Raw genomic sequence first — 22,082 nt, forward strand, 5'->3', positions numbered from 1 at the left:
TTAATAATAAATAAATAGTTGTTTTCTTCTCAATTTTGTTTAAATTATTGTCCTTCAACGTTCATTGATAGCACCCTCAAAATAATAAAACAAAATAAAAGTTTCAAAAAGTATCGATATCAGTAACTATCGATACTTTAGGAGTACATTTAAGTAGTATCGAAGAAAGATTTGAGTATTATCGAAATGAGTAGGTATCGATACTTAGGTGGTATCGGAACATCCCTAAATAGTCTTTCGTGTAAGGCAGCCCCCCCATAAAGTTAAATATTAACTTTATGAGCCCCCCTAGATTTACACTTTTTGATCGAATCGAAAATCGAATCCGTCAAAACTCCATACAAAAAAGGGGCTTTTCGACCACTTTTCGACATGTGCATGTGGATTGAGTGATCCTTGCTTCAATCTTAACAAAAATCGAGGAAGTTTTACTTAAAATATGTTAAAACATTGCGATGAAGTTTAAAAATTTGTTAAACCTAAGATAAAAATGTTATGGCCAATAAATAGGAGCACTCATACCGCACGCTTTAAGAAAACGTCAACATGTTTATTTCAGAAAATAAAGCCTTTCCACTTCTTTTTATAGTATTGAAAAATTGTTAAGAATATGTTAAAACTATTAACAAATTCAGAAATTCCTTGCACGTCCCGTTCCAAAGTTATGACGATTATTTAGGATCACTCACACCGCACACGGGCCGTATGAGTGCTCTTCAAAATAATGACTTTTTATTAATAAATACGTTTTATTTCTGTTGGGAAATGTGTGCAAACTGACGAGCGAATTTGTTAAAGAATAAGTGTGACAAAACTTAAAAGCTGAAGGAAGAAATTAACCTTTATTCTTTCCTCCAATATGCCGTGTGAGTGATCCTTACTTTTACCTCTATCTGCTCATATGTAGTTCGTAGGCAGACTGAGATAGTATCTAAAATTGTTAATTGTTTTTAACAATTATTTGGCATATATTTTGCTTTTATTAAGGTCATAATTTAAGAAATATCAGGCTTAGATGACTGGTTTGCGATTATAATTTGCACTTTGTCTAGACCCACAGGTGAGGACTAGACCTATCGATATCACCTCCATGTACCTATTACCCATGTATTTCTACCACAGATTATTTCTACGATTTTTCGTATAGTTGACCCACGCTGAACTGTCCCACCAAACTCAATGACAGGGGGGCGCTACCATCGTTCAACTATATGGTTTCCAACATGGCAAAAATCTGAACCAGCGATCCGGTATTGACGGTGGCGCCCCACTGTCAATGTCATCGACAGGACAGTCCAGTACACAGAGAAAAGTAATATAGATGACCCACGCTGAACTGTCCCACCAAACTCAATGACAGGGGGGCGCTACCATCGTTCAACTATATGGTTTCNACTGTCCCACCAAACTCAATGACAGGGGGGCGCTACCATCGTTCAACTATATGGTTTCCAACATGGCAAAAATCGGAACCAGCGATCCGGTATTGACGGTGGCGCCCCACTGTCAATGTCATGCATAGGACAGTTCAGTATTTTGGAACTATACATAGGAAATAGAGAACCCTCTCTGTCAAATTTTTGAACCTACTATAGATGACCCACGCTGAACTGTCCCGCCAAACTCAATGACAGGGGGGCGCTACCATCGTTCAACTATATGGTTTCCAACATGGCAAAAATCTGAACCAGCGATCCGGCATTGACGGTGGCGCCCCACTGTCAATGTCATCGACAGGACAGTCCAGTATTTTGGAACTATAATTGACAGCCTGGTGTTAAATTCCCTGTACCTAACCTACGTACGTAACGCTCACATACATACATAGTCCACGCACACATACATAAAGTCCACGCACACATACACACAGTTCACGCACACATAGGCCCTCATAACCTTCAAAGAATTATTGTTTTTTTGATGTACAATGTAGATTTTTTTTAAAAATCCATTATTTTGAAAATATTTATCTTTATGGTGTACGTATTGTATTATTTTCAAAACAGTGGATTTGGAAATATTCTACATTGCACATGGAAATGCAAATAAACAAAAACTTTTCAATTTAATAATTTTACTTTATTTATGAACACACATAATATTATACACCAAAAGCGTCTTTTCGCAAAGTTTTCAACAACACTAAAAAAGCATTTGCACTTTGAGAAAACTCACATCACTTGTGAACATAACAGAAAGTTTCTTCGCGATTCACGAAGGAACAAACAAAACTCCGATGAACCAGAACAGCAGCAGGTACGAAGGAATGAACTTGAATTTGACTCGACTCTTCAATACTTCAATAGGGCCACAGAACTCATAAACGATGGCTAAGAAAACAAGAATGCATTCAACCTAACAAAAACAACACCGGCCATTTTGGAGGAAAAACAAAGTTGCCATATGTTAAATAGTAATTTCTACTACTCTATTATGTAAATTATAACAAAAAATGTCACCGTTCAGTTTTAAATTAAAACAAATTAATTTCATTTTAAAAAAAGTTTTCACATTGTAATTAACAATATTCTCAAATATATTTTAATTAAGAAAAAAATGAAAATATGATGGAAATAGGAGCAGCGACATCTAGAGCGTTTTAGGGTAGTTAAAAAGTATTGGAATTTATCGACTGAAGTCGCTGTTTGGAAGCAAGTTTCACTTGGATGATCGTAGTATGGAAGTTTCCGCACCCTGGTCCAGTATTTTGGAACTATAGTTTAGAAGTTATCGTTTGTTATTGTTTTAAAATTTTAGTAGGCTTTAAAAAAATTTTTTGGGTTGACTTTTCTCAGATTTCTTTTTTTTAACAGAATCATTATTAACTAATTGCAAATGTTTGAAAAAAAATATTCACCTTCCTATCTTTGAAGCAAGATACAACATTTTTGCAAGAAACATAAAAATTATGCTGATCACTATCAAATGTTCTACTTAGAGATTTAAATAAAAAAAGAACTTCCATAGGTCCAAAACCATTTTAAAAACTGCGCAGTTTCCTGAGTCATAATAATACAAACAAACATGTAAGTACTGAACGGGCCACTATTTCCTGTAATCGCTCCACAAAAGTGGTAAGTCATTAAGGTAATTAATGTGGGCAACCCTCTAAGTTTACATGATGTAGAACTTATTTAGAGACAATAACTGAACAGAACATGTTTTTATTCTCAACGAGGAAGGTCTTGTCACCACCTAGTGGAAACTGATGATCAGGCTGAAGGTGGAAGGGAACTTCAACTAGAGAGGAACTATGGCTTCCTACCTTCTATCACACATAGGGTGAAATCGATAGGTCTAGTCCTCATCTATCACCTGCCTTCGGCTTGACACCTTACTCGAAACACCCTGTATAGTTTCCAACATGACAAAAATCGGAACCAGCGATCCGGTATTGATGGTGGCGCCCCCCTGTTAATGTCACTGATGCAGAGCAGATGGGACGGTTCGTTGTTTAAATGACCTACAATGAACTGTCCCACCAAACTCATTGACAGGGGAGCGCCACCGTCGTTCAACTGTATAGTTTCCAATATAGCAAAAATCGGAACCAGCGATCCGGTATTGACGGTGGCGCCTCTCTGTCAATGCCCGAGAAGGGCCTGAAGAAGCACGGCCTCCGCCGTGGACGGCAAGGACAAGTGGGGGCGGCGATGACTCGCAGTCAGAGCAGCTGGAGGCCGGCTCACATTGTCCGTCAGCCAGGAGACCGCCACGGATGGGAAAGTAGTGTTGACCTTGTATGTTGGTGACAATGCAATTTTTATGTATGATAGGGATTAAGTTCAAAATAAAACTACAGATATGTTTTTAATGGCTGTTTTTTATTGAGGAACAAATCTAAAGGCATTCATAATAAATCAATAATTTTATTTTATCATATTATTTCTTTCAATGTTTCAATAGTATCAAGAAGTATCAGTATTTTAGTTTTGCTCCCCAATCTTCTTTTATTCCTTTATTGTAAGTTCCATTGATATAGAGATAAATACAATTATGATAAGTTTTACATTAAGATGACTATGTTCAGTGCGCATTTGGATGCGTCGTTATTACCTACTTGAATATTAAAAAAATAAATCAATATATTAAAAATCCAAATGCGACTATACATTACGGTTACAGCAGACTAACAAGTCTTGATCTACTATAGCCACTTACAGTTTAGTGGTAAGAAAATAATATTTGGAAATTTAAAGAAGCTTGCAAAAAAAGATTTAAAAAAGATTGGTATTTATAACCATCGTAGTTTTAAGATTTCATTGTACACTACATTTTCACTAAAAATATAGTTTTTTACTGTAATGTAAAAATACTAATTCGCTTTACAACTAACCCAATCTGGCATATAGCCTGACCAGGAACATAAAAACCCTGGCATAGAGGCGCGTCAATTGCATTTGATAGTGCAACACTGAGTACAGTCGTACCTGTGTTAAATTAATAGGCTAACTTTATGTATCAGGATTTAGGATTACGGGCTAATTTCATATTTTCATAAATTAACGAAAAAATATTATTATAGGTAACCTGGTTTAAATAAATTAAATGAAACCATCAATCGAGCTAGTAGGATTTATTTTATTATTCATCAATAATCAAATTCAGAACTTGAATATTCAACTGCAATGTCTGCTCATGAACGCTTCAAACTCGGTACTTCTTTCCCAATTCCATAAAATTCAACACTTAGAAAGTGACAAAAAACTTTAAAATAGGTAGTTGAAACAAACCACAGCTAATTTTCATAGTGGACTGTACTATACGATAAACATGTCAGTCAATTTGACAACCTTTGTCGGAAACATTATTCAATGAAAATATTGTCCTAACCCTTAGTATTTCTCTTCGACAAATACTTTAACACATTGTGAACCACTTTTCTTTCACGACTATAAAAAGATTTTAGCAATTTAATTCACAAAATCAATTGCGCACATTTAAAATAAAGTTTGTTTACACTTTGACAGCAATAGACTGACATGCAAGGTGACATGTCAATGAAGTTTTCAGTTACTGTTGCCATTAAAAGAAATTAGTACCATTAGTTTTCCGCAACATGGCGAGGGTTTTTATGTTCCTGGTCAGGCTATAAAAGGCATTCAAAGTTAATGAAATCTTATAATGTTACTTGTGTTAACAATTAAAAAAATAAATTAACAATAGTAATTGTGATTTTGTGTCTTAAAAAATACGCAATACAAAAAGTTGAGACCATTTTTTCCAGAAATAACAAGATTACGCATTAAACTATAAAACACCATGGAAACTATTCGTGCAAAAATTAGTATGTAATGCCTTTTATCATACGCATTGACGAGATTGAATTAGGTGACTATTTATTGAATTTTAATCCGAAATTATGGATGTTTAAAATGAAACTAGTTCCAGCTAGTCTTGAATAGTCACTGATTGGTTAACTGGCTCGAGTTGAGACTTCCAAAATGACAACATTTTACTTGTAAGATGCAGTAACAAAAAAATATACATCTTTCCATAGAGGCTATAATAACTTATGGCAAGTATCTTGAATTTTTCAGTGGAACATAATATTTTTTGGAAATCTCGGTCAGAATTCAAATGATGAACAAATGAATCCATTAGTATAATAGGTAATAACTAATATAAATATGTACAATACAAAATCGTAATAAGCAAAAGATCGTAGCAGTCATTTAACAGATGTGTATAAATACTCTTTTTTTATTAAATTACGTTTGACTTAGTTAAAAAATCCAATATACAAAAGATACCGTCGTCATGTCTGATACAATATTTTGCTGAACATTTATTGATACTAGAAGAGATACATCTTAACTTATAGTAAAACATTAAAAACTAAGATCTCGGCTACGAATTCATCTCGCCCCGTGGATGTGGGCATGAATAATAAACGAGTAGTACTGGGATATATTTGATGGGGTGGTTGGTGACGGGGCATATAAGCGAGATGTCACCGTTCTCGATCGCTAAGGTGTATCGCTAACGGCCTTGGCGCCTGTCGCCTCTCGCGGACGCAGAACCAATAGTACGTGTCTTTGGCGATATCTGAGAGGAGTCACGCGACAGCCTCCGCTCGAGCTGCAGGCTCCGGCCATCATTACGGAGCTAGACTAAAGTAAAGGCGGATCATCATCCGGCGAACTAATCCACATTCAAAACTATTAACTCTAATATGTTTAAAATATGTATGTATGTTAGTATTGTTACAACTGGCAGCACTAATTATTACAGTATAATCTATGACATGTATTCAAAAATGTTCTTACTACAGACCAGCTTCTAATATTATGTGACTATTTGCCGACATCGGAATGATGTGTGTATAAGAACTGTTCGACGTGTATATTAGCCACTCGAAAGATTTTGTATTCAATACGTATGAAAGATAGATACCTATTAAACACTACTACAGTATACATTTATAACACTAAGTTTACATCGATTAAAATATACCGTTTTCTATGGATACAAGATATTAATATGGATAGTACACTAATAAGTAAATATGAGTCGTATTTATTGAGGCTTCTATGAAAATCGTATTTTCAACTTCATGTATCACTTTCGATAATCGAAAATACGTTCGTCTTTTTAAGATGAAGCCCCGCTGTTATGTCTCAATTGTGCCATCTGTCATTATTTAAGATAGAAGTTATAATAAATAATAATCAGGAGGAGAAAAATACAATGTCTGCATGTAGGTATTAACCCAAGATGTGTAGTAGTTTAGTAGATAAATCCCTTTAGATTTTTAAACACCACAACGTGATTGATGTGACCAGGTATGTAGTTCATTTTGTACCACAATTATTTAGTAAAATAAGAAATATATAAATATATTCGCAATGGAAGCACAATATTTATTTCAACGTGTCCAAGAGATTTAATAATGATGACAATATAGCACTATTTGTAAGCATTCTAATTACCCTGTTACTAAAAGTATAATTTTCTGTCATACAGAATTTTAGGCTTTCGGGAATATCATTAACGACTTCTTACTCAAAAATGAAAAATTACACATTTTATCCCAAAAATTAACTAATACAGGAGCTTCTTAAAAGCCTCTTTGTCAGTGCCATGCAGTATAATGAGAAGCATACTACAAGTCAGATACCGTGGTGTGTTACAGTGTATTAACTACCATATTTACCGCCAGAATGACTTTAAATCGAGTCAGTAATTTGAAACTTGAAAGATACATTTAGAATTGGCAATTTTCCAACGCCAACTACCTTACAGAACCACCGACATTTAGGATAATGCTACACGCACTGTTAGGTGAACAGAAAAGGAAAAAACCTCACTGACCTAGTATGAAGGAAACCATAATCTGTCAATCCATTTTGGACGTATTATGCATACATATTGCCGTCATAAATATAATATACCGCGATAAGATTCCTGTTCAAATGCCTAATTACTGACCTGAAACAAAAGAACAATTAAGAGACCTAAATAACAAATATTATTATGCTTTATTTTGCAATTTCTATTAAACCTCAAAATAAACAATACGAGATTTTATTTCTTTCACTGGTGTGAATAACAATTTCATTTCTTTTTCAACCTACATGCATTTATCATATCAAATTGATATTATACAGGGGGTGCTAGGTGGAAGGTTAGACAAACTTCCCGGGTGTATAGGTAAGGTTATTTTAACAATACAAGTTCGCCCACTTATCAGTAAGTTTTTTTTAATTGCTATTTTTTATTTTATTTATTTCTTCCGAAATTTTACCTAAAAACTGCTTCAAATTTTTTTCTCGCGTGTTTTTAACCAGTTTTTATATTTGATAATATCGAAATGTCTTTAGTCAAATCAATAAAAAATTCAGAAAATGGAATATTACTAAAACGAAAATTATCTATACAAAGTTGATTTTGAATTTTTTAAAACTCTTTTCTTCATAATGTGGTTATTATTTTTAATTTGATTTTGAAATAAAGCACACAAAAATAGTTATGAAAAGGACTGTAGTAGCAGAAAACATAGCGTTGTTTGAAGAAACTGTGTACTATGTATTCACTTTATCTGTCTAGATTACTAATTCAGTATAAAGGTATGTGCGATATCTTAATGATCAAAAATACTAGTATGGTGGTGCTATTAATTCAATATTTTTATTTATTAATAATTCTATATACCTGTATTCCTAGCCCGACAACTAGTGCATGTATAAAATAGATTTGTATTCAGTGGTGAATGCCTAGCCTTACATAATAAACGTCAATATTTTTATTTTTACTGTGAATATATTCTATACCGTAATCATCTTTTATTACAGGTACCAAGTATCCTCAAATTTTCAACTTATGATCATAAGAAAATAAATTTCAAAATGTTTGTACAGTCAGTCCTGAAGCGTCTTAAAAAAGTTAAATCATTAGGGATCAAGAGTTCTCGATAGAAAATTCATTTATTTTATAAAAGGAATATTTTTTTATTTTTCCTTTGTTCCCACTTGTTCCATTAAGTATTAGTTTTAAGGTAGAACTATTGAGTTAATGTGTTGGAAGACAATACATAGAGCTACCCCGGTTTCTGAATTGAGATTATTACCTTGAGCATGCTCATTTTCTACTTAAGTATGAAATGAATATATAGTTCAAACCCATTCACATGTCAATAAGTCTAGATATCAGCACGTCATTACTTAGTTAATTCCTATACTACGCAATCTTGTATGCCTATTTTTGTAAGATACACCATAAAAAATGCCCCTGAATCAATATGTAGGTACAACCGATATTTCTATTTATTTTAATCGGCAGACTGGTAGGATAAAAAGATTATGAGACATGTGAAGGCTTCATATGAGCAAAACTTTAAAGGTTTTTTATTAGTCTTTTATTTTTACTATAAATTCATTATTTTTAATAGTCCATGCAAATAAAGGAATTTTGACTTTGGCTTGACTTTGCTTTGACAATAAAGGGACTGTTTTTATTTTCTACTGTCCACCAACACATAAATCATAGCACTAATTCCTCATTCTTTACAATTATTTTTGAGCAATTACTACATTACTAGTAGAGTAATGGAAGTGAATTGTATGTCATAAAACGAATCTGTCATAAAGATAATCTGTCGTAAACCGAATCTGTCCTAAACAGAATCTGTCCTAAACCGAATAAGCCCTAATTTGCGAAGTATACCTGTATGTATGGAGTGATCGCTTTTCTGTAACCTTTATAATTTGGTTGGCTTATAGAAGAATTCCTGATATTTTTTGCAGTTCAATAACTTTCTTTTAAGTCGTAATATAAAGCTGAAATTAACAGGATAGCTTATTCAAGGAACATTTTAATTTGTCCATTGTATGCCATGTTCCCTTGTTATAAGGGAATTGCGTATTTGGCCATTTGCGCAAAGCCACATCATTTATATTTACTGTGGTTATAAAGGTTACCAAGGGTACATGCTACACCTTTTTATTCGATTGTAAGAGTACTGGTTTACTCACAAATCCGTTTTATCTGATTTTCGAAATCATTTAATTACACTTGTGTTTATCATTCAAATCAATGACTAATGCTTGAACTAATTTGGACATATCAAGGTCTATCATTGGTATTTTTTTTCAAACTTCTGCGTTGAGCCATTTACGAGATCTGGGACATCACAAAACATTACCCCAGCAAAATTCTGAATAACTTGAAAACCGGAACACGAACAAATTTTGCTATTCGTGGACAAATTACTACGCAACAAAAGCTATCTATCCATGTATTTGGTTCCGGGATAGAACGACTTTCAAAAAAAATTTTTGCCAGGGTAATGTTACCCCAGCAAAATCTGTTTTTTCCTAATAACTTTAAAACTATAATTTGAACAAATTTTGCTATTAGTGGACAAATTTCTGCTCACGATGGACTAATTATCTGCTATACTCTCGACTCTCTAAAGCACAACATTTATAAAAATTTTGCTGCGGTAATGCACTCTAAATAAAAGGACATACATACGTCACATTTGTCACACAAATATTATCTTTAGGTGATACATATTATAAAGTGTGTTTGTTTCATTGTTTACTACAACTATTGGTCAGAATTGAAAAAATATTTTTGTGTTGGAATAGATCATTATTTTATCGATGAGGCAGGCTATATTATTACATGATATTATTCATCCCTACACAACATAATTATACAAAAATTTCACTCTTACACTTTCATGTTACCTACCGGATAGATGTAAAATAAAGAACAGTGGCCATATAATTTTAAATGTAATTATGATGAAAAATCATCACAGAGCCCTTCAAATTAGAAATAACCGGAAAAGCGGAATACCTAAGAAAGGTAGGTAAGAAATAATTTTGTCGAATAAGAAATCAAGATTGATAATTTAAAAAGAAACGAATAAGCGGAACATTCAGTGTGAGAGATCGGAACACATACTTAAGGACACAAAAATTTAACTTAGCAGTTCGATTTCTTTCAAGTTATTTAAAATTTAGTTTGAGATGTAACTCTTAACGCAAAAAAAAATGCGTTAAGATTTACATCTTGCCCCTGGCCTGCTGACCAAAATAATTACGAGTACAGTCCTATCAACTTAAGCTGAGAATTGCATTTGTGTGAGTGATCGCCAAAAGTACAGTTAGTAAAACACATACAAATAAAATTATTGTTTTATTAAAAGGAAGTCCATAAAACACAATGTTACCAACTGTCCAATTCTCGACTTCATAATGACTGAATCTTATAACTATTCTACTCCGCTCATTGCATCTTCATCTTCACTTGGCTGCTTAATGGTTTTTGTCCAGGAAATTCACTTACAGTAGGAGCCACTTCACTAATATTTCGAACACAATCACATAAAATTACACGTCTATCTGCTACCAGTACCGGGGGTGAAGTGAAGTATTCGAGCGGCAGGGAAGCGGCGCGTAGTGGACGCGCCGCGCCTCAGGCCGCTTGCTATAAACTAGTATAAACCGGTTTAAACCATGCGCGGGACGCGCGGCGACTCAAGCCGATTGCCACTCTACACTATCGGTGTGCACTCACACAAATGCAATTCACAGCTTAAGTTGAGAGGACTGTAAGTCCCAATCATAAGTTAATAACCTAGTTATAGATCGTTTCATCCACGAGGACGCGTCCCGCCACTTTTTGTTCGGAGGAAGCGCGGGGTGCAGGGAGTTGATCCGACCAGCCATTGAGCGCCATTGTTGGCATTGGCAGCGTTGCAATGAGGGTTTTCGCGTATGAAAAATCCGCTAGATGGCAATACGTAGACGTTAGGTCCAAATGCTGCATGATTGGTTATTTTTGACATGACATTGACAGATATGTCAAAATCCACCAATCATGCAGCATTTGGACCTCGCGTCTACGTATTGCCATCTGGCGGATTTTTCAATCGCGAAAACCCTCATTGGACAGTCTGTGAGTGCGCGCGCACACTATAATGATGACGCTCGGATTGGTCGGATCAGGCTCCCCGCACCCCGCGCTTCCCTCGACCGGAGAGTGGTGGGGCGCGTCATCGTGGATGAAACGATCTATATCTTTGTAATTGTATTGAATTGTATTCTATAGTTGTGCCTTTAAATAAATAAAGTTAATATTTAATATACCTAGCGGTATTAGAGCAACAAAGAACTGAGCGAGCGAGATGTCACTAGCAGCAACACTGTGTGATAAAAAGAGATGCGTGATGCCTTTTTTTTTCAACTATATGACAGTTCGTTAGCACTTATTGGCACACTGAAAATTTGAACTCTGAGATATTTTCAGATTTTACGTGAGTGAAACCGTGTATGTTTATGAGAAATAGTACTTCAGAAACGTGGTGACTGGTTCAGTGATTGATTGTTTCTACAAAATAGTGAAATAATTATGATAACTGACACACAAATAACAACCAGTGTCATCCAAATTCGGTATCGTTTGACAGCTCGTGGTTGTTGATCTATTCCGAAGGAATATTAACTTTATGGTTCCAATAGATCAAGTATTGTCCAACAAAAACGAACCGTCCCATCAGTGACATTGACAGGGGGCGCCACCGTCAATACCGGATCGCTGGTTCAGATTTTTGCCAAGTTAACTATACAGGGTGGAATTTTGTAATGCCACCTGGAGGGAAAATACTCTTAATACTGTAGATAGAAAATTTTACTCAAAGAAAACATTCCTTTATTTTTGAAAAGAAAGAGAACTGGAGTGGCGCCTCCCTGTCAATGAGTTTGGGATAGTTCAGTGTAGTTTATGTATAAAAACATGGCCACTATTTTTCTAACTTGAAAACTTTTATAAAAAAAAACATCTTACATACGGTGACATATAAGGTACCTAAATAAGAGTTTAGTCTGCATCCGTGGACATATTAAACCTACCAACTATTTGCAACAGCCCCTTTGATAAAAGTTCCATCTCCTCTGTTTTTTTTTAATACTCGATTTAATAATACACCCCTTAATTAATATGCCCACGTGTCGTGGCACAACAAACCTTATAATTTTGTTGCGTGCTCTATCACCTTTATTCGATTAAATATCTATCACGCATAATTTTGCATTTTATACAGTGTGAGTCACGTTAAAGTGTACATATGAAAATAGATGAAACTAGACCTATTTTTATCGACAAAAAAGAGGTCAAAAAATTTTTGAGATTTTTTTTAATTTTTTATAGAATTTTTTTTCTTCCAATTACGTATTGTAAAGAAAACGTAATAACTTTTAAACTAAGCGGTATATCCTGATAAAATAAAAACAGTGATAATGTTAAATAATAGGCGATATTAAAAAAATACATAAAATACACACAAATTGCCAACAAATAATAAAAAATTACACTTTAAAAAAAAAATCTGCTTAAAAATTCGTGTTTTTTTGGTTATTTGATAAATTTCTCCAAAAAATGCCCCTATAACAGGTGGTTTTTATTGTTTTGTATTATTCTCTATCGTATTACCTTTGTAAAACCAAAAATTGCATGTCTCTATCCCTATCACAACATTTGCTATGATAGTTTGAACAAAGGCCTACCACAACATTATTCTCCTCTACAGGTAGGGACAATTTTAATTTTAACTAAAATGCTTATTTTACTTCGAAATCTTTTGTTTTTACTTGAAATCTAACTTGTCTTTATCAAAATTACAAATCTAGAGCCATTTTCAGTTTCGTTGTTAAAAATTAAAAAAAAATCTCAAAAAAATTTTGACCACTTTTTTGTCGATAAAAATAGGTCTAGTTTCATCTATTTTCATATGTACACTTTAACGTGACTCACACTGTATATCTTAAGTTTTCCAGTCCTAACTTGATTCCAAAAACATAAAAATTAAATTATAAATGTATTTAGTTTGTCAGGCTGCTCTGGCAACTATTAAAGATTTACCAACTTGACAAACAGAATATTGGTTTATTATTCCCATAGTACTTAAATAGCGGCACTAGTCCAAGCATCCAACTGTGGTACTTAATTCAGAACCAGTAAAAATAAGAATATGTCGTATAGTATGTTTTTTATAATTAGATACCTATTTCCTAAAGGCAATATGATAAGTCAATAATAGTTAGCAAAACCACTGACTCCTATAAAGGCATCATAGTTCTATTCCTTTAATCAAGACTATTGTTGATTTACTACTAGTATGGTATCTTAATACTCGGGAGATGAATGGCATATTTCCAGTTTGTACATAAGAGAAAGTAATCGGAATTAAAATTATGCAGTAGTTAAGGGATAGTATAATATAATACATAAAAATAAAGTACACACTAAAAATACCTAATTATGGGCACAGTTTCTGAATTGAGATGCATAGCTTGAACGTGCTCCAGCTACTTAAGTAAGAAATTTAAGCACGCTCAAGCTAAGCATATCAATTCAGAAACCGAGCCATAGCCTATTCGCGTTAAGGAAATGGTGACATCTGTACAATGACGTATTCATACAGGAGTTAAAATCAAACCATTAACTTTATTGTAAACTTTTTTATTACACGGTATTAAGAGAATTGAATGTTAAATGCATTGTTGTCACCAATATAAATCAATAGAGTATATAGAATGTAATAATTTTGTTGGATAGACTTGCTTCAACCACACCAACGCGTGCAGATCGCGCCGTGATCGCGCCGGCGATGGCGATAGGCACGCGTTGGTGTGGTTGAAGCATTATTTGATCTACAAAATGTCATAATCATACATGTAACCTTAATAATATTGATACATATTTATGTGTACTATGTGTTCCTAAATTTGTATACTAATGTCCATTAAATAATAAACTACAAACATTAAAAAAGATGGACCATGCTTTCCATTCAACTACACGGAAATCCGAACTATCTGACTGACTTCCATCAACTGGTCAATGTGAACACGGCTTTCTAATGTAACTACGATCTGATTGGTTGCTAAGCTGTGTGACAACGATGCGTCACCATTTTATTAACGCGAACGCACTACCCATACAAGAAGATCAACTCGTCGTTTTACCTAACAGAATTGTTGAATTTTAATAGTATATTATAATAATAACCATTAAAAAGATCACATAAAATTTTCATAATTAGCGTGATTCGTTAATCACTAAAAGAATGTAGACAGATGGTGCGTCGTGTTTGAATTATTTTATACATCTATAAAAATATTGGCTACATCAAAACCACCGGCTTGGTAGAAGTTGTGGGTTTATGGCTTGTTTTCCGAGAGGTCACTTACAGGATTTGTTTGGTACGGCCAACCCACGCGGCGGCGGAATGGGTTTCATCGTGGTGAGTTTCTGCGGAACGCCTTGCGCATGCGGCGCGCGCCGGCGGCGCTGGGGGCTCGGCCCATAGCGAACTGCACCTGCGGGGCGCCGCCGGGGGCGCCGAAGCTGTACACGCCCGCTGGCTGCGCTTGCTGCGCCGTCTGAAGAACAACACATTTTCATTGTGTACAATACAACATATCTATATGTTACGGTTAATGTGATAAATTGAAAAATTAATAATAACCGGTAATTATGCATAATTCCCGACAGTCGCGGTAAAAGTGATAAATTAATCACATTTAACAGTGATTATTTAATAATTCAACCTTAGTACTAACAAATTTCATAAAAGAGAACAACATCTTGTGTCCGTGCTCGTGTACAGTCAAACTTTTGAACGTTTTGATATCATATATTAATATAATTTGGCAAAATGAGTTTGGAATGTTTCTTGCATAATATTACTTTTCCATGATGCCTTTAACATAATGTTTTGATTTAAAGTGAAAAATAGGTTAAGGTGCGGCGGGGGTGGCCCTTGGGCCACCCCTAAGCCGCCTATTTAGTTTTATACACACATAAATGACCTCATATTAATCACATTTACCAAATCATGCGGTATTATTCATAATGACCGGCGATTATTCATAATTTTCACATTTATCACTTTGACCGTAACATTTACACCAACACGCTCAGCGCTATAAAATCGCCTGCCATATTTCCAAACATGCGCATGCGAACCGCAAGCTGTATTTAGCTGGCATCTTAAGAATTAAATAACGAATTAAGATTAATAGAGGTTATATTATGAACTTCAATTTGATACTATACTAACGATCGTATTCACAAACGATGCTTGCTTAAGTGAAGCAGCAAATCGAACGCACAGCGTTGAATAGAGCTGTGGTTGGTTCGTGTGTCACCCTGTACGTCCACACGCACTGTGAGAACTCATAGTAATGTTTGTGAATACGGGCGTTAGTCTTTTAGTTTTTAAAATCTCTCAAACAAAACACTAGAGGGTGATGATGTATATTACTTAAACAGTGGTGGATAATGTATCACTGCAACGATGTCTACTCCCTGCTGATACGATTGGCGAGATGGGTCCAATGTATATCCGTCAAAAAGTATTTTTATTAAGGTGACGAATCTTCTTTCTTGAAAACAAGATGCTTGACATTTCCTTCGTGTTCTTGTTATTTAAATCAATTATAACAAATAAACGTGCACTGAAAAGTGTGGACCGACGACATCATAATGGTAGCATGAAAGCGCTGAAACCAGTCAACATGGAAATCATGAGGGAGGCCTATGTTGAGCAGTGGATGTCTTATGGCTGAAATGATAATGATGAAAAGTACAAAATCAATTGCATTATTGATTTATTAGGACAGTTAAAAAGTTATTTATAGCCTATATAATTGTATAAATAAATAAACAATGCAATTATTTTTCTTGTGGTAATTACAATGATTAATATTACCGCCTTCCAAGTGTTATGGATATGAAACCTTTTATTAAAAAATATACAATCAGATTGAACTTACTAATTATGTGATAAGACTGATAAAGTAACATTTGGTCTGTGATATTAACCTGAGAATCATTGCAGTGAGACAATATTTCATTTATTCTCCTATTGTGCTATATTATGAAATATTTGAAAAAAGCGAAGCTAGGCGATGTGAAAGAATGAGCGAAGAGAGTACAGAGCCCCGATTACGGTAATTTTTAACGTCTCCAATCCAGACACGCTTCTCGATTCTGCGATACGATTGGTCGTTCAACAGCGTACGTCAGCTGTTTTGACCAATCGTATCGCAGAATCGATGAAGCGCGTCTGGACGCGACAGATGGCTTAAGAGAGTTATTGACTGTCTATGTGAAAGAGAGTAATCAAATGATCATGTCTTTTCACAAAAAGAAATATAGATCGATATAACAATCTTTAGGAACCACTTAATTAATTTTAAGTCTCCTAGACCCAGAGCGGATTGGGTTGTGCACTCATACGTCAGTCGGTTTTCTTTTATTGGCATTTAAAACCAGAACTGTAACACATTATTTCGAATTCGCATTGAAAATATTGTAATAGAAGACAATGGCTATAAGATAAATCAACACAATTTTACATTCGGCTGGTGCTATTTTTACCGTAGTTTATTAAAAACGTGAAAATCTTTACTGATACCACTGTAAGTAAACTAATAAATTACTAATAATTTGTTATCAATGAAAAAAATTTTTACTCATTCTCTCTGGATCCTGTGCTGCATGCAATATGATACCTATGTTAGATGCAAGTTGATTGATAGATTATGATAATGAAAGGTAAAATACAGTGCCCGGCTACACACCGGGCCGATATTTAGGGAACCGGAAAAAAATCATTAATATCCATAATTTATTAGGTAAAAAATGGCTAGATATGGCATATCTAAACCATTTTTAGGAAATACCCATAATGCAGTAGCTGGCGAAATCCCCAGACATGAATCCTATAAACATATAGCATGTCTTGAACTTTCTTAAAAGATGTGTTAAATCTAGAATACCACCCCCCAACAATCTGAAGAATAAATTGTGAATTCCGTTAGAGGAATGGCAGGGATTGTCCCAAAATACTGTGAATAACATGTGCAGCACGCTCAGATGAATGGAAACCTTCATCAGAGAAAGAGGGGGAAATACCCGTCATTAATTAATTCATTTGGTTAGTGTTAACTACCCTAATTTTTAATCAGACCACAATTTATAATTGTAGTTGAAAAGTGAAGATCAATTTTCGTTTCGATGGATTTGAATGACTTTATTTTTATAAAATCTATGTTATTTTATTTACCTCTTTATTTTGTAGAATAATTTTGCATAGATATCTTTTATCGTATTTATTTCCGTTCCTTTAAATATGCCGGTGTATAATGCAGGTTGCAAAGCAAGAGTTAAGTTGGTTTAGCTAAGCTCGCGTAGATGTCGCAGTTTTCCATAGTGATTGAAAATGAAAAATCTTTATTCAATTTAGACAAAAATATGCACTTGGCTGTTTGTATAGTCTTTGGAAAGTGACAATTGCTAATTTCGGCTTCGTGTACCGTTATGAAATATGTATTTATAGCCGGTGAGTGTACATAATATAGCGTCTAAAGACAGCTGTTCGCGCAGAGACCGAGACAAGTCACTGGAGACAGCAGCCGGTGCTTGACAGTTCACTGACAATAAGCATTATTTCGCAAGCGAGAGCGAGACTTGTCTCGGTCGCGACGCGAACCCCCGCCTTTTAAAATGAAAATGTAAAATTTTAAGCAATGCTTTATATTAAATGAATAAATAAATTAAATTTGAAATACAACTAATATTAATATTTGCATAAAAATAGTAAAAATAATCTCTACAACGCACTTATTACTTAACAAGTATGTAAAGGCTAATATGATATATTTATATTTGTGCCTCACCTGCCCAAACCCAAACACCCCTGTGCTGGGCTGCGGCGCGCCGAAGTTGAAGGCCGGCGCCGGCGCAGGGTTGAGGGGCACTATAGGCGGATTCGTGGTCCCGAACGCAGGCGCCGCCCCTACACCGGGGCTCCCGAAGAGGTTCATCGAGGGCGCGGCGTTGTTGGCCGGCTGCTGAGCGCCGAACATGGTCTGCGCGGGCGGGCTTCGCACCGGGTTCGAGAACATGGACGGCTGAGCGCTCGTATTCTGATTCATGCCAAACATATTCTGAGCGGGCGCCGCGCTGCTGCCGAACGCCGGCGGGCCGTTGTTCTGAGCGGCTGCGGTGCTCCCGAACGGTGCAACCGGGTTATTTTGAGCGGGAGCTGCGGTACTTCCGAACCCTGACAGCGGATTGTTCTGAGAGGCCGTTGCGTTGGTGTTACTGCCAAATGTTGGTACAGGATTATTCTGAGATGGTGCCGTGTTACTGCCGAACGCCGTCACCTGATTATTCTGAGATGCCGCGGTACTGCCAAATGCCGGCACTTGATTATTCTGAGAGGGTGCTGTGTTACTGCCGAACGCTGTCACTTGATTATTCTGAGTGGGAGCTGCGGTACCTCCGAATGTCACCACTTGATTGGAAGAATTAAATGGCGTCGACGACCCAAAGCTAAACGCCGGAGGTTTCTGCAATGAATTAGTCGAAGCATTCGACACGAACATATTGGTTGAGCTATTGTTGTTAGCTGACCACAGATTTTCTTTCTGTACGGGTACTCCGAACAAATTCCCGGGTGCTGGCAACTCACTCCTTGAAGATAACGGGTTCGTCGCCAACTCAGTGACTGATCCAACTTTTCCAGCGGTTGGAGTATTTCCCGTGGTCAACGGATTCGTAGCAGGTAGCCCGTTCCCTCCCAAAGCACCTCCGGTAATACTAAACTTGTTTGTGTTAGAGTTTTGAGGTGCTGCACTGAATGCATTGCTGTTAAATTGGGGAGGGTTCATTGAAAATGTAAAGTTGAACTTGGGTTTGTCAGATTGTAGTGCTGCACTCGGGGCGGCGTTGGATCCGAAGCTGAATACAGGTCCAGTGGCAGCCAGAGATTGCGGAGCCGCGGTCGTAATAGTCTCAGTCTTTTGGAACATTGACACCGTTGAAGTGGTTGCATTGGGATTCATGAACATTGGAGGTGCAGCATTCTGCTCGAGCTTCTGGAACACTGGCATCGCCGACGTCGTCGGTTTGCTCTGTATTGTGCTGGAGAATGAGGGAGGAGTGGAAGTAGGAGCCGCAAACATATTTTGAGGCGGTTTCAGACCTATATCTGTAAATTTGAATGGAGCTACTGCATCAGGGGTCGAAGCTCCAGGTATTGGCGATAGAGAGTTGACAGTATTGGGCTTGTTCTCTGAAATGGCATTGCTACCTAATGTGTTCAAAGTTGTTGCAGGACTAGTATTGTCTAGATTCACTGGAGTGCTGGATAATGCCGGTGCAAATAATCCAGTAATTTTTTTGGGAGACTTGTTTTTGGGAGGTGTAAATTTGAAATCAACCTTAGGTAGACTAGGTACTTCTTGGGGTTTCTCTTTCTCGTCGTTTACTTTCTCTTGGACAGATTCCACAAGTTTTTTCGGTGAACCGAACACAGGAATTACATCTGGATCTTTTAGTGTCTGAGTTTTTGGCATGGCAAATGTTAAACCCAATTTAGGAGCCTCATTAGCTTTGTTTTCTTTGGCAACTTCTGTTTGTTCTTCCGGTTTTTTGGCAAATGTTCCAAATGTGAATCGATTTGCTGAGCTCTTGTAAACATTGTTATTTGTCTCGGATTCTTCCGGTTTAGCTAGACCGTCACCAAATTTAATTTCAGGGAGTTTAGTAGAACTGGCCTTAGTATCTTGTGCTTTCGGGTCAATTCCAAATTTAAATGATGTAGCCGTTACCGAACCGAAGTTGAACGCCTTATGGTTATCTAAAACTTTGACGGTGCCAGGTTTACTTTCATCGCAGCAAACACATTTGGATGTGGAATTATCATTTCTCACTAAACAACTGGGGCATTCCCATTTGTCTGATTGTGTTTTTGCAATATTCTTCAAGGAATTGTCTGTTCTAAACAGTGTAGACCCGAAATTGTTGGTGAGCGGTTCAGGTGCTGTCTTTGGCTTGGCCCCAGGTCGGGCGCCACCACACGCAGCGCATTTTTCATCGCCACTCTTATTCTTAATCCAACAGTCCTCACATTTCCACTCGCTATCACCGTTGCCCGAGGCAACACTGGGCCCACTAGACTTTTTGGGATTCTTTCCACCGCAGCACACGCACTTATCCGCTTTCTCATCATTACTAACCCAACAATCTGCACAATTCCAATTTGAGGATGCTGCAGTCGGGAAATTCATTTTGATGCTATTACTAAACTTGATCTTGTCACAATTGACACATTTCTCCGAATTGAACTGCCTATCAGCCAGCTTGCAAATGGCGCATTTTAGTGGCTGCGCTGTCTCGTTAGGTTTTTCCGTCTCCTTTGGTTTAGTGGCCTCTTTTGGTGGCTGCTTCGTTCCACAGCAAACACAGTTGTTAACCTCTGGCTTATTGCACACCCAACAGTCTGGACATTTCCAATCAGCCGATTTGCGAATCGGTAGTTTTTCGGTCACCTTAGGCAGACCTATAACATAAGAAGGATTGTGATCTTTCTTGTCATTATCAGACTTAGGCTTATCTACACCACGCTCAGGACTGCCAAACTTAAATTTAGGAGGAGTACTAGAAATTATCGTAGTCGCTCTTGATATTCTGACAGGGCTTGAGAATTTGTATACATTATTATTAGAAACGTTAGGCTTACTTGAGTCCATTTCATCACTATTGGCAGCAGCTGGAGTTTTATCTGTTTTATTGGCTGTTCCTACAATTGTAAATTTGGGGGTAGGCATTGATGTAGGAGCAGGTTTGGGCACTGGAATATCGAAATGGAATTTAGGCAAGTTGTCTTTATCAATTTGTAAAACTCCTGTGGGTAAAGAAACAGGAGTGATAGTTTGTTCCTCCATATCACTCTCTCCTCTTTTGGCTCTTGTCAACCTATTTTTCACTTTAGTTGTCATTTTGGAAGGTTCTGTGACAGCTCGTTCTCTGAAACACAAGATATCACCAGTATTTTAGTTAAAATATTCAAAGCAACAAAACTTCATCTTCAAATCGCTACACTTACTTATGTGTGATGACAGACGCATAGGGCTGGCCGATGTAATCCGATGTGCTGCTGTGCGATGCAATTATTTGCCTTGCCGCGTTTGTTGTGTCCATTAGACGTGATCTTTGTTTCAATCGCAAAATAGTTGCGATATTTGGCGCATGAAGTTCCTGGGTTTTGTACGCTGTTTAAAAAAATATTATATAAAGTGAACTGTTAAAGTAATTAAGACACACACAATACACAATGATGATTTTACTTACATATAACTTTGTTTGAATATGGCGAGCCACTTATAGTTGAGCTATTTGATGTGTCGTTCTTAGAACTGCTGTTATTTACTATCTGAGAAAGTCTCCTAGCTTCCATCAGTGGCGAGGAGTAATTCTCCAGTAGGTCCAGAATACGTCGTGCGGAATGACTAATAGCAGTATTATCGCTGCTACTGGATTCATTTACTAAAGCCACCTTTTTGTGCTTGATGTTTGGTTGATTGATGTACACAGATGTAGAAGCACCTCCATACATTGTCTGTCCTGGATAGAACGGAGACCCAAGCAAGGCGGGCTTGAAACAAGGGGCCTTTGTATCAACCCTGGTGTTATTAGCTGTTGTCTCCACTAAAAGCAAAAAGAATATTGTAATGACAATGAAATTCTTAACAACATTTCAAATTTAATCAGATGGT

At 36.4% G+C, this 22,082-nt stretch overlaps 1 protein-coding gene across 3 annotated transcripts in view; it reads right to left on the reverse strand.

The window, feature by feature from the left end:
- Positions 1-5,571: 5,571 nt before the first annotated feature.
- LOC114365880 (nuclear pore complex protein Nup153) overlaps positions 5,572-22,082 on the reverse strand; it is a 34,446-nt gene continuing 17,935 nt past the window's right edge. The window contains exons 4-8 of one of the 3 annotated variants that reach the window (XM_028322575.1): positions 21,658-22,014; positions 21,413-21,578; positions 18,198-21,333; positions 14,703-14,894; positions 5,572-7,431 (exon numbers count right to left, since the gene is read on the reverse strand). In XM_028322575.1, the coding sequence (XP_028178376.1) occupies positions 14,748-14,894; positions 18,198-21,333; positions 21,413-21,578; positions 21,658-22,014 (3,806 nt within the window). In that variant the 3' untranslated portion in view covers positions 5,572-7,431; positions 14,703-14,747. Of the gene's footprint in view, positions 7,432-13,955; positions 14,895-18,197; positions 21,334-21,412; positions 21,579-21,657; positions 22,015-22,082 lie in introns of those variants that run through there. The other 2 variants (XM_028322576.1, XM_028322574.1) reach the window with 2 other exon arrangements.

Source organism: Ostrinia furnacalis, unplaced genomic scaffold (genome assembly GCF_004193835.3).
Source record: "Ostrinia furnacalis isolate ACB-3 unplaced genomic scaffold, ASM419383v2 OfSCF7671, whole genome shotgun sequence".
In the NCBI taxonomy this organism is placed as follows: domain Eukaryota; kingdom Metazoa; phylum Arthropoda; class Insecta; order Lepidoptera; family Crambidae; genus Ostrinia; species Ostrinia furnacalis.